This window comes from Pleurodeles waltl, chromosome 10, assembly GCF_031143425.1.
Source record: "Pleurodeles waltl isolate 20211129_DDA chromosome 10, aPleWal1.hap1.20221129, whole genome shotgun sequence".
Lineage (NCBI taxonomy): Eukaryota > Metazoa > Chordata > Amphibia > Caudata > Salamandridae > Pleurodeles > Pleurodeles waltl.
In genome coordinates this window covers 1,054,910,014-1,054,924,256 of record NC_090449.1, presented here as the reverse complement: position 1 = coordinate 1,054,924,256, position 14,243 = coordinate 1,054,910,014, and the positions used below count along the sequence as shown (strand labels likewise).

At 44.5% G+C, this 14,243-nt stretch overlaps 1 protein-coding gene across 1 annotated transcript in view; it reads right to left on the bottom strand.

The window, feature by feature from the left end:
* PP2D1 (protein phosphatase 2C like domain containing 1) overlaps nt 1-1,636 on the bottom strand; it is a 45,418-nt gene extending 43,782 nt beyond the window's left edge. The window contains exons 1-2 of the mRNA XM_069212372.1: nt 1,598-1,636; nt 556-848 (exon numbers count right to left, since the gene is read on the bottom strand). Coding sequence (XP_069068473.1) covers nt 556-848; nt 1,598-1,636 — 332 coding nt within the window. The remainder of the gene's footprint in view (nt 1-555; nt 849-1,597) is intronic.
* Nucleotides 1,637-14,243: the final 12,607 nt, after the last annotated feature.

Here is a 14,243-nt window from a genome sequence, read left to right as displayed (position 1 = left end):
GACCACAAATGTTTGCTTCTGAGGCCTGTACTTCGGTGACCCCAAATATTCTCAGAAAGGCTGGGGTGATCCACAGCCTCATCAAACACACAAAAGGCATGGAAGGATCCTTGTAATACAACTAACCACTGGCAATCACTCAGGGTAGCATCCCAACCCACTGTTCATTTGCCCACCAAACCACCTCAGACTATATCCAGCCATGTGCAAGTCAGCCTTGACACTGCTCAAATGGGAACAGTCCAGCTGTATCCTGCCAGGCTGATATGACCTATGAGTTCCCAGGGGAAATGAGTGTTGATACCATGACTGGCCCCTCCCGTGACCTGCCCCGCAACAGGTCAGCAGAACCTGGGATGTCTGGCTTGTGACTGCCCGGTCCACCTCCTTTGCACCATTTGTTGTACCCATTTCATTCAGAACAGGAGGCCCAGGAAAATCCTAGTGAAGCACAGTCGCAGCTTGCTGTGCTCTAAAGGGGGGGGGGGAGGTGCGCCAAGCTGGGAGGGGGTAAAAACATTTAATAAATAAAAAAATACTAAAATAAAAACGTACCTGCTCCGCCACTGCGCTGCTCCTCTTTCCCTCGTCACTGCAGGCGCAGCGTCCCAGCCTACCCTGCAGCCAATCTTGACGCTGCTCAAAGAAGCGTCAGGATTGGATAGGAGCGCCCAGCCAGGGCACTCCCAGGCTGACTGGGAGCCTGTGCCTGCTCGCTCCACCCTGGCAACAGAGTGCCGGGCTGGAGAGAGCACTGTGCGCGTGTGTGTTTGGCAGGCCCGGGACGGCCGTCCAATCCTACATGTGCACTGAGGGGAGTGCACAGTGCACTCCACTCGTCCCCGCCCCTTTAACAATGAAACGATAATAAACACAGTTTATTATTGTTTCGTTGTTACAGGCTTGCAGCAGCTGCTGCTAGTGGGGGGCAATGCCATAGCGGAGGAGCCGCCGCTGGTGAAGCAACTCTGTCCGGTTACTTGAGATTATGAAGCTTAAAGGTAGCCTGCCTTCTGATTGGGCACTGGCATCTTGACCCAGAGCACTGGGCCTTTGACAGAGACACACAGCACTGGGAAATCTAATGTTGCTGCCTCCTAGGACCATTGAAAAACCAAGTGGCTGAAACGCCTTGTGAGGAGAGAACAAACACAGGGCCCAGCTGACTGGCACATGGACCATGGAGGATGATGCGAGGACAGATCCTGTTCAAGGAGCCTCCTTGAGAAGGTGCAGCCCAGTTGGCCAGGATGAGATATGACAAGCAATTCCTGCATCTTCATCAGAAGATAGTTCAGAGCATGCTGGAGACTGAACAACTGCTGCTGTGGGCTTACACTACCTGATGGACCTGCCCTGTGGGAACACACCCATCCTACAGCCCGGAACTGACTTTCTCCACCGGAAGCAATGTAATCTAACGACTGACTTTCGGTCAAATTCCTCCGCGATGTCCAAAGAGTGCGAGCCACGAAAGTCATTTTTTCATGTTTAGCGAACAGCCTCTTCCCACTTTTAAATAGTCAGTCACGTTTCAGGACATGATTTCTAAAACAGACTGACCGCAATGGCGAGACCCCAAAATGTGAAGGCGTACCTGCTCGCGCCTGACTTGCGTATCATCCTCTCGTTTCATGTCACGAAGTTGAGTGTCTCCTAAAGTGCGGTCACTTTATTGGCTCTGCACGGCCCGCGTGCTGAAGATGTTAGCAATCGTTGTCATGGTAACAGTATCCTTAGTCACTGGCTGCAGCCATTATTCATTTGTGAAGCAGTACGCTGTGCCTGGGCCGCCTGGATCCTACTTGTGCTACTTTTCAAAGTTTGTTTTCATTTTGCCGTATTATAAGAAACTGACATTTTCAGTACTGGTATCGGTCATTAGTGATGGCTCAGTTTCACTTGGCACACTTATTTTACTTAAGGTGTCTATTGAGCGATGAAAACTACTGGTAGTCAGTCACTTTAAAGGCCTTTAGGGAGGCCAGAAGAGCTGCACTCAAGGTGAACAAGATCGACTGACTCGATGGTCAGTTGTTGCCTCCTGCAGTGGCCGACATGTGCGTTATTGATCCCTCTGGACCAATGTTCTGGATGTTGGTGATAGTTAAGCCTTGTTTCGGCAGAGCTTAATTTGAGCCAGTCTTTGCAGAAACGGGCCACCTGGACTTATTTTTGCGGATTGGCACTTATTTTGCCTCACCACGCTTTGACCAACAGAAAAGGAGAAATAAAACACAAAAGGAAGAAAGGAGGGAGAACAATACAGAAAAACAGTGAAAAAGAAACAAATAAGGGGTGAAAAAGTACCCGAAAGAGAGAGAGAAAGAGACAGGGAGTGGTGGGTGAAATAGGAAGAGGGTTGCATCTAGACTTCGCAGACTTGGTATTCTGCTCCCCAACACTCAAAAGCACCGGCCTTAGGCTTCTGAGTTAAACTTTGGGCCACTGCACCTACCCCTTGAATAATGAGGTGAAAGGATGCCCCCATATCCTGCATGGTGGAATCAAGACCAAGGGCAATTGTTCATTTGATGCCAGGCCACAACTAGACTGGTTACCTTTACTGCCGGGAAAACTCCCAGTAGACTGGGAAATATGTGATACTGTCCAGGCCCATCCAGCCCAGAGAGCAGTCCTAAAAAGACATCAAATATTTTTTGACGTACACAGGATATGCTGTTACAATGAAAACATGCTTTTGTCGCTGGGAGTATTGTATCTGGGCAGAGAGCTTACCAGAGATGGAAAGCGTTCAGGAGAAGACTACGCACAGCGCGCAGAGCATGGAGTGGCCTCCTTGTGTTTCCGCACTCACCCGGAAGGCTGTCCCACGAGCTATGAGAGAAGGGCCCCTGTGAGGCTGCGGAGTTCAGTGCAGGACAAATTATATCAAACTTGGACTTTTTCCTGTGCCAAATCAACGCCATGATTTTCAAGGAAGGGGCTTGGCCAAGCCTTATAATCTGCCCTTTCCAAGATGGTGGCCTGTCCAGAGAGTTAAAGCTGGGGTTCCCAATCCAAAATGAAGTATTGTCTTTTCCTGTGATGTTAGTTCCTGTCTGAATGATGTGTAAGGAGGCATTTACACGCGATGGAAGCACTGTGACATTTTTGTTCCCTTATTTTTCATCGCTTTCTTTGCCACCTTCCTCTTATTTTTGACCTTGTATTTTGCTTCTTTCAGATGGAACCTCTACTGGATGTAGTTCCAGATGTCCTTGCTTGGCTGTTCCCTGATGTCACACGGAGGGGAGGGAGTGACTTGTTATTATCTTCTCTATTAATCTTCATCTGCAATCAAGAGCTACAAGATTGCCAACAAGTTTTTTACCCTGTGTGCCTTTTTTGTCCTAACTGCAGCCCTCTCAATGGGACACATGACACCTTTCATGCGTACTATTAAATGAAGGGTGGCACAGTGGCTACATGGAGCGGGCAGAGTCACCCTTTCCTCAGACAAGCAAGAAGGAAACTCTGCATCCATTCTTTCACAACCACAGGAGGACTGGAAAATATTTCTTCTACAGAACTGCCTATTAAACTAATGTTTTTGATCCAATATATTTGGAAATCATGGGGACATTCCTCTCTGTCTTTCTTGGAAAGGTTGGGGCTTGTTTGGCGTATTCACTTTCTATTTACACATATGGGCCTCACATTAAAACTTTTTCCAGGATTGTTTGCATGTCAGTCCAGTCCCCAGCTAGGCTTGTTGTCTCACTGCATAGTTACAGCCAGGGGGGTTTCAGGATATCAACAACTAATATCTGAAAGCAGAAGTTACTTTCAATGAACTTCAATTTGAGATCTTTGCCCATTTTGAGGTCAACTGCAGACCTGGCTGGATTTTACTATTCAGTGGATAGTTGAGCTCCGCCTAATGATCATGTCACTCTTTAAGCAAGTCTCATGTACTACTCAGAAATCCGGAAACAGAAATGTTGTCCTAATGCAAGTAATGAAGAAAAGTTTGTGTTAACAGTGCCAGATTAAATCCTGTGGAGTTGGTGGTCAAAATTTCAGGGCCACGTCGCAAATTATCTCCTAAAACATTTTTAATTTTACCAAACAACAATTTTAATAAACCAATTTTATTACACAAAACTAAACATTACACATATGTAGTTTGCACCAAATAATTTTACAAACTGACAGCTCACAGATTAGCTTTCAAGAGTCAAACTGTTATGTGAATCTGATGTCTATGGTTTATGAACTTTAAGTTGTTAATGGGTACATTACATTAATAAAGTATTTCCCCTATAACGCCTTTAATGTAACGTTTTCGTTTTTTTGAGTTGATTCATTTTTTTCTATCGTTTGGAAACAATTTAAGAAAGCTTGATTGTAATTTTCTTTTTAAGATCAAATCAATATTATTTTAATCCTTTGTCGAGGGAACCCTAAAAGAAGTGGGCCCATAGGCCGGTGCCTAATTTGCCTATTTGGTAATCCAGCACTGTCTGTTAAGTATTAAAATTAAATCGGGATGCGGGGAACAGGACATGGACTGTCTCGGGTGATGAGGGTGGGGTCACATTGCCCCTTGAGTGGGAAACTTAGGGGGATCCAGAAACTACAGGGAGAGGACAGGGATCTGGGCATCTGCTGGCAGGTGTGATTATATGTTGTTTTGATGTGTTATTTGATGTATCATGTATATTGAGTTGTGGTATTGTACCTGGCTCCCCCTCCATTACTGTGGAGTATTGTTGTTTTATAGACATGATCTATACTTGGAAAATAAATAAATACATTAACAAAAAGTATGAAAATTAAGTCATAATCAAAATGCACTGTGGGCCCTGATATGCCTGGGTAGCAGAAGCACTAATGACATCTATAACACAGGAGCCTTGTTGTGCCAGGTACCAAGAAACTGGAATGGCCTACGTGCAGACATTCAGCTGGCATCTAACCTATCTTCCTTTTGTAAGGCACTTCAGATCAAGATCTTCCTCAGGAATTCACTGCGCATGTTCAAAATTTAAAACTCAATTTCAAAAGGTTTGTAAAGGACAGATCTTATGCTGTTTTTTTGGTGGCCATTCGCAACGGCAGCAAACCACTCCAGCCACCACTTAAGGCAGGAGTATGAAGGGATACCTTTCATAAAACTTAAAAGTGACAGGAGCCACACTCAGGAAGTCTGTCCATGGATGGGGCATCAGTTCTGGGGCACGAAGCCCTGATGTGGCATCACCCATGTGCCCAACCCCTGTCACCTACCGGAAGTAGCTCCCCGGAAATCACATGACACCATGTCCCCTGACCAGAAAACAGCAACCCAAACCACCTGACCTCAATGATGATGCGGTTCAAACCCCGACTCAGAAATGAGAGGGTCTCTGAGTCTGGAACTTGACTCTTAACTGGGAAATTATTTTGCCCATATACCCTGTTCCGGGAGCAGCACCAAAACCACCTGACCTTGGAAGTGACATCACGTCCGGTCCCCTGGAAGCAGTATCCATACAACCCCCACTCACAAATGATAACAATGATCTATAATCTAGAAATAGAACTTGAGGGTCCCAGTAACCAAATAAATGCTTCAAACATCAGGGTGTCCTAAGGCTCAGACTACCCCCAACCACCACAGTATCCAGGCCCTCTTAAGGGCATTTTTGTCTTGTCACTAAAAACACTGGGCTTTCAGATTTATTGCTAGTAAGGCAGACAGCAAAGATGCTGAGAAGGAGAGAGACAGAGAGGACAAATGCTGAGAAGCCACATAGTGAGCCACCAATTATGGAGGTACAAAGATTGTGAATATATCTGAAACTCCAGAATGTATGTTTTCTATTTTTTTCAAAACTAAATGTATATTGCTGACAAGGTTGTTAGGGCACTGTAAAAAACTCTGAGAAATGACTGATGAAGAATTGAAGACATCTGTTGTGTTTTATCTTAAAAATCTAGAGCTGTAAAAGATGTACTAGAAATGTCTATGTTTAATTTCACATTTTGCAAGTATGAAACCATGTCCATGATTGAAAAATTAAAGATATAATTACTTTATTGTAATTTGAAAGCACTTCCTACTCCTGAAGATGTGTTGATGTGTTTTACGGCCAACCTAAGGTTACTGGCTAATATAGTAGGTGATGTTCAGTGGCTTTAGTGTTGTGTGTGTAGGAAGCTGGCCTGGTGTGGTGGGTACCTATGTGTTATCACCTTATACCAGTGTTATGCTATTAATTGTGTTTGACCAATGACTTTGTGTTTCACCACTGCGCTTATTAGTTGCTCAATGCTCACCAGTAGCACATTACATGTTGTATTCAGTTTAGCTGCCTATTGGCTTTAACGTGGAGTTAGACATTGCAGTTGAGACATTGCAGATGAGCTGTGTTTTTCCAAGCTGTGCTTTTCCACATGGTTGACCAAGCTGTGTTTTTCGTATTCAATTCACACCAAACCCTAGCTGATAAGAGAGCTTAGATTTTGTGTTTACATCTCAATCCAGCCTGGGAACGAGTGAAGTTTCGAGACTTGGCCACTCTCCAAACTTATTCGGTTCCCACACTGAGCCAGCATTTTTGCTTTTAACGGTGGCCCTTGGCAGCGGCAAGGGGAGATTCTCCAGGACTTCAGTCAGGAGCTGACGTCAGCTGCCTGGCTCCCGTTTGGGTGGAAAGTCTCTTTCTCGCAGTTGAACAGGAGTCATCAACTTGAAGATAGGAGAAAGATGACAAGCAGTGATAGGCCCAACAGTGATGCAATTTTGACTTTTATTCTTTGCTTTGAAGTTCTTCTATAATATAATCACATGTATTTGCTATGTACATTGCAATTGAGAAGTGCTTTGATATATTTTGCTTTCATTGCTGCAACTACTTTTAAACGTGTGCTTTCAACCTACTAATCTCGTCTTTCAGGAACCTTGTGGTGAAGTAATAATAATAATACATGTCTTCTTTAAACTAAGAACTGCATTCCAGAGAAGTTTTGTCAGCTCGGTCATAAGATAAGAGAAGGAAAGCAAAACATTTTGGCGTTAGTCAACAGTCTGGGAGTCGAATTGGGGCTTGGAAGTGCACTATTTAAAAGTGTAATTGTTTTTGTTGTTTAGAGAATTAAAGAAGCACAGCAGGCCATGTTTGAAAATGCATGTGAAGTTATACTGCCTTATGGTGCTGTGAGAAACATGTTTTCTTGTTTATCAGGACTTTGTGAGTCTTGGGATGAGTGCTTGGATAAAGCAAATGTGTTTTCATATTTAGAAAATGTGCTTTTTGAAAGAAATGATGTCCCTTTTGTTCTTGACAGAAGGGTTTGGATACTTTTGTCTGCTTACAGAAAAATGCATGAGAGATGCAGGCAGTTAGAACATGAAAATAAGAATTTTCGTGAGCAAATTAGCCAGGACAAATTATTGCAAGATAATGTTGCAGGAAAATCTGGCTTTTCACATTCCAGTAATGAGGATGTTAAAAAAGGTGGGGGCCAGTGTGAGCCTCTTGAACAGAACGTAGATCACCGTGTGCAGAGCAGCCCACGGTTGTTGGCAGTTGAAGTGCATTCCTTAAAAGATTACACTGTGCACAAAGATGAGATTGTTATATTCAGACCACTTTTGCAAAGTACGATGTTTAAAATTAATTCAGACAAGGCAGCAGTACTGTCGCAAAATGTGCAGTTTCTGGGAATTCAGTGGAATCCAGAAAATAGACAGATGTTGTCACAGGTAAAACAAAAGATTTTAGAGTTTCTTACTATTTGCACTAAGCAAGAGACACCGAGTTTCACAAGCTTGTTTGATTTTTAGAAACAGTATAGCCCTCATCTGAGTAAAATCTTAACACTTTGGTACAAAGTAAGTAGGAAAAAACATGAGTTTACATGCCGTGAGGAGCAGCTGCGTGCTTTTCATTTGGAAAATGAAATAATTCAACAGACTTTAGATTTGTGCACAATGCAAGAGGGAAATACTGATTTACATGTAAATCAGGGATCATATACCAACTTAAATATGTGGCACAGACAGGGGAGGACAAGAGTGCCCCTGGAACTTTGGATCAGAAAACTATCTGACTTTGTGGAGCGCTGTACTCCTTTTGAAAAACAGCTTTTGACTTGTTATTGGGCTCTAGTGAATACTGAGCAAATGACATTAAAGGATAATGTAATTCTGAAACCTGAAATATCAATCATGCAGTGGGTGATGAGTTCACCTAAATCTCACAGTATAGGACAGGCACAGGAGGCTAGTATCATACACTGGATCTGGTACATGCAAGACTGGGCTCGAGTCACTGCAGCCCTACATGAACAGGTGTCACAAACCCCTTTACAGGATGAGGAGAGAGCGCAGAAGGTACCACAGGTAAAAGAGCCACTAGTGAAATTGAGTGCACCATTTGAATTCTTGTCCCCTGAGGATAAAAAGCGTGTTTGTTTGACTAATGATTCATTGAAATGCATGAGTACTAAAAGACAATGGAAAGCAGTGTCATACAATCCAGTTACTGAAAAGTTGTTGTCTACCACAGGAGAAGGAAAAAGTAACCAATATGTAGAGTTGTACAATGTGTGTCAGACTTTAAAGCAAGAGCTAATTGAGATGTGTCATTTTTACACTGATTCTTGGTTCACTGCCAATGGATTAGCCGTTTGGTTTTCCACATTGCTTGTACATAACTGGTTCAATTCCCTTGCAGATGTTAAAACAAAAATGTCAGAGACAGAAGTGACCACCCAGAATTCTGACTTGGTGGGGATGGCTAAGTGGGTGCACCAGAAATGTGGACATCTGGGAGAAAAAGCCACTTACACGTGGGCAGAGATTAGAGAGATGCACATTCCCCTAGATTTGATAAAAACTGTGATTTTGCAATGTCCTATTCGTCAGCACACACAACAGAGATCTGTCCCACAAACAGTCAAAGATCAGTTGGGGAGAGGAAAGTTACCAGGACAGATATGGCAAATTGATCAGGTTTTAGGGGGAGTGATTGCTGCAGATTACCAAGGAGAAATCAAAATGATGCTGATAACTAGAAGAGAATCTGATTCATTCATATAGATTGGAGACAGAATTGCCCAACTTGTCAAAAGTGCAGTGAATGGAGGTTTGGTAAAGAAGGAGTCTGCCCCAGCCCTTCTGACAGTGCAAGGAAAGGGAAGCTGTGGTGCAGCAGAAACAAACCTCAGTGCTAAGGTGCGGGTTGAATCCCCAAATGACCCTCCAGAACCTGCAGAAATCATAACAAAGGGCCCCAATAACGTCCTGCTGATTATAAAACAAGGAAAGGAAGAAGGGCACATTTCAGATGACAAATGTTATTTGCAAGAAAAGTCATACTTTTTTCTTTTGCAGATCCTACCACGACTCGCCACTGCATGGATCCATTTTGCGCAACTGGCGCCTTCAGTTCTACATGGGATCAATATAAAGGTTGTCAACTTGTTTGATTACATTCTTCCACTGGAACTAAGCAACCTTGCCAGTTAACTGTCTGTGTTTTTTCGTGTGGAACTCTGACTTTCACTTACATTCCAGCAAACCTTTCAGGTGGACCGTGCACCTTTACATGAGTAGAACTCATGCTACATCAACTTGCTGTTTTAGAGACACTGTTCAATCAGTTATTATCCCAATCAGAGTATATAAGTTTCAGTCTTTTCATTGTAGATGTATTTAATTTGAAAGGTTATGAGATCAATATGTTAATCCACTTCCATTGCTTTACAGTGATTGCTTTTATCATTCAAATCTGATTTGCCTAAAATGTTTTTTGTTGTTGTTGTTGCTTTTTTTTTTTTTTTTTTTTAAATAAGAGGTATGTAAACAAAAGTCTTTGGTCATAGGGTGGAGATGTTATGCTATTAATTGTGTTTGACCAATGACTTTGTGTTTCACCACTGCGCATATTAGTTGCTCAATGTTCACCAGTAGCACATTACATGTTGTATTCAGTTTAGCTGCCTATTGGCTTTAACGTGGAGTTAGACATTGCAGTTGAGACATTGCAGATGAGCTGTGTTTTTCCAAGCTGTGTTTTTCCACATGGTTGACCAAGCTGTGTTTTTCGTATTGAATTCACACCAAACCCTAGCTGATAAGAGAGCGTAGATTTTGTGTTTGCCTCTCAATCCAGCCTGGGAACGAGTGAAGTTTGGAGACTTGGCCACTCTCCAAACGTATTCGGTTCCCACACTGAGCCAGCATTTTTGCTTTTAACGGTGGCCCTGGGCAGCGGCAAGGGGAGATTTTCCAGGACTTCAGTCAGGAGCGGACGGAAGCTGCCTGGCTCCCGTTTGGGTGGAAAGTCTCTTTCTTGCAGTTGAACAGGAGTCATCAACTTGAAGATAGGAGAAAGATGACAAGCAGTGATGGGCCCTACAGTGATGCTATTTTGACTTTTATTCTTTGCTTTGAAGTTATGCTATAACTGTATGTAATGGCATGTATTTGCTGATGTATATACATGTATTTGCTGTGTACATTGCAATTGAGAAGTACTTTGATATATTTTGCTTTCATTGCTGCGACTACTTTTAAACGCGTGCTTCCAACCTACTAATCTCGTCTTTCAGGAACCTCGTGGTGAAGTAATAATAATAATAAATGTCTTCTTTAAACTAAGAAGTGCATTCCAGAGAAGTTTTGTAAGCTCGGTCATAAGATAAGAGAAGGAAAGCAAAACAACCAGGTCCAGGTATCCCCTATTAGTGAAGTGTAGTCAGTGTCTAGGAAGCCGGGGCTCTCTAGAGGTAGCTGTGGATGAGCAGCCAAGACTTATTGAGGAGACATGTAAAGCTTATGCAATACCACTATAGTAACGCAGCACTATCACACATGAAAGCACCACACAGTGTTACAAAAATAAAGGTACTTTATTATGGGTACACAAATACTAGAGTACTAATAGGCAGTGCCACAACTGGAGGTAAGTAAGCACACTGTTATATACATGTTAGCAATCAGTAAACAGCATAGAAAGCAATAAGCATTGGCAAAAGCATAGTTACACAGTGAGGGCCCTAGGGGTGGGCCAAACCATATACTAAGAAAGTGGAATGTGAAAGGCAGTCCCACACCCAAGGATGTGGAATCAGTAGAAGGGAGCTGGAGGAACTAGGAACCCCAAGAGGTGAGTACCAGAGTGACCCCCAATGACCGGAAGGTAAGGTACCTGGTTTTCCCCAAACCCAACAGGAGGACTTTGGAAAAGGATTATGCAAGACTTAAACAAGACTGGAAGAACCAACAGGTGGATTCTGGCAGAAGATGACCTGCAGAGGAATGGGACAAGTCTAGTTCATGATGGAGTGTCAGGTCGTGGCAGGAGCCACTACCCACCCTTCTGTGGATTCAGCACCAGGTTGACGAGGGACGAAGAAGACCAGTAGTGCAGCACAGGAGATAAAGAGGATTTCCTAAAGTGATGCAGATGGTGTCTCACGTCGCCCGTCAGGTTGCAGTTCGTCAGTGGTGCTGGAGAACCACCAACAAGCCTTGGCAAATGCAGAAGAAGATGGGTTGCAAGGCTGAAGAGGACCGGCAAGGCCCAGGGGACTCGACCCAAGGAGGGGAGTCCAGGGTGACCCTCAGCAATCGGAAGAGTCACCGGAAGAGGAGGCATCCCCACAGGCAACCCACTGGCAGCAGGCACAGCAGTTGCAGTGAGGCCCACTCAGCACACCTGAAGAAATGTCTCACGTCGCTGGAGCAGCAGGAAGGAGACTGTGCTTGGCAGGAACAAGTGCTGGGGGCCAGGGCTACAGGGAGCCTGAAGATCCCTTGAAGGAAACAAGCTTTGGTAGGTGCAAGAGTCACAGTGCTCACCGTCTCCCACGTTGGACAGCTGGCATAGAGGACCAAGGGGACCACTTCAGACCACCACCTGTGCTGCAAGATCCACACAGTTCCGGAGGAGAGCAGATCCATGCAGCAGGTCCTCATTGCTGTTGGTGCCTGCAGATTCAGGGGAGGGACTCCTTCACTTCAAGGGAGATTCCTTCTTACTTCTTGGTGCAGGCTGGAGTCTCGTTGACCTCAGAAGATGCACAGGTGGGGAAACCTTGCAGTTGCTGGAAGGAGCTGGAGAAACAATGTTGCAAAGCGGAGTCATCAATAGAGTTGCAGATTGTTGGTTCCTGAAGAGTCCAGTTGCGGTTCCAGTGGCCAGAAGATTTAGTAAACGATGCAGAGGAGTCCTGCTGGAATCTTGCATGTTGAATCTGAGGACCCACCCAAGAGGGAGACCCTAAATAGCCCTGGTAGGAGAATTGGTCACCTAGCAGGGTGACCGCCTATCAGGAGGGGGCTGTGATGTCACCTACCTGACCTGGCCACTCACATGCTCACTGGGGCCTCTGCACATCCTGGACTCAAGATGGCAGAACCAAGTGGCTACCAAGAGGAGCTCTGGGCACCACCCCTGTGGTGGTGATATTCAAGGGAGTGGTTACTCCCCTTTCCTTTGTCCAGTTTTGCGCCAGAGTAGGGACTGGAGGTCCCTGGACTGATGCAAACCGGTTTATGCAGGGAGGGCACCAAATGTGCCCTTCAAAGCATACAGTGGATGGGGAGGCTACCCCTCCCAAACCATATCACACCTATTTCTGCCTTCCCCTGCTTGAGCTGGTCAAGCAGAAGGAGGGCAGAAACCCGTCAGGAGGGTGGCAGCAGCACGGGCTGCTTGCAAAGCCCTGAATGCCTAGTAGGAGCAATACTGGGGGGTCACCTTAGGAGCCCACAGAGTGCATGGAATCATGCAACAAATACTGGCAACAGTATGGGGTATGCTTCTGACATGTTTGATGCCAAAAATGCTCAGGTCCGGAGTTACTATTATGTAGCTGGACATAGTGACGTATGTCCAGTACACAGGTAAAATGGCTTCTCCACACTTACGAAGTCCAGTGCAATGGAGCTGGAGTTCGAAGGGGTACCTCTGCTCATGCAGGGGTGCCCTCACAAACAGGGATCTGCACCCTGCCCTCTGGGTTAGGAGGGCCTACCATAAGGGTGACTTACAGTGACCTGGTGCAGTGACCTGTAGTGAAAGGGTGCATGCACCTTTTCACACAGGCTGCAATGGCAGGCCTACAGACACATTTTGCATGGGCTCCCATGGGTGGCACAATACATGCTGCAGCCCATGGGGAAATCCTGGTGCCCCAATTCCCTGGGTACCTAAGTACCATATACTAGGGACTTATAAGGAGGCACCAGTATGCCAATTGTGGGGTGTGCAAAGTCCTAGGCAACCAAATTTAGAGGGAGAGAGTACAATCACTGGGGTCCTGGTTAGCAGGATCACAGTAAAAACAGTCAAAGCATAATGATAGCAAGCAAAAAGTGGGGGTAACCATGCCAAAAAGATGGTACTTTCCTACAGTGTGCTCAGGACAAATCCCTTCCAAGCTTTACCCAACATTTACCCAACATTTATAGAAAAAATACAGCATAACAGTCTCTAATAATGTATTGCTAACTTTATTGTTTTAATACACTGGTACTCACAATTTCTCAGGGGCCAAAAAAGTTTCATCTGTTGTGTGACTGAAGGCCACACTGACACCAGAAGAGTGGTGGTTGGGGTGAGGGGAGTAAGATGGGTAGAGGGGAAGCAAAGCATGTACACCTAGTGGCTGAAATGCACAATGTGAAACCTGAAAGCCTGGGATCAATTCCAGCTTCGCTACTTGAACAAATTGTGTGATCCTAGGCAGTTCGTTTAGTTCACTTTCCCCCCTTTTTCTTCATTACCACATAAAAGAGGACTTAGAAATACATGACTTTAGGGTATGCACAGTACAAAACCTTCTCCTTTGTTTCATTTAATAAACTAATATGTTCATTTGTAATATCAACCCAACCCACCCAAAGGGTGCATATAATAACTGACTTGCGTTGTAGTTCACTATTGGCATTGTTGTCAGGGGAGGAAGCATGAATATTTCAAAAATAATGTTTGAAAACTATCTCCTAAAAAAACTTCTCAATGCACTTTAAAAACATACTCCTAAATGCACTGATGAACACCAAAGAGTGTGTATTCAGGAAACCTGGAAAGGGACCAACATTTAGCTCCCCAGTTTCATTGCATCTGAAAGATTAGAAACAAAGACTATTAAGGGTAGACTTACTGAGGGTCTTATGGGCACTTTGGTTTGTAACAAATCTAAATCTACTCCAAGTAGAAGAACCATGAACTCCTCACTTTGGAATCCAGGATGTAGATTACTCAACCAGACCATTCACACGTTTCACACAGCAGGAAATA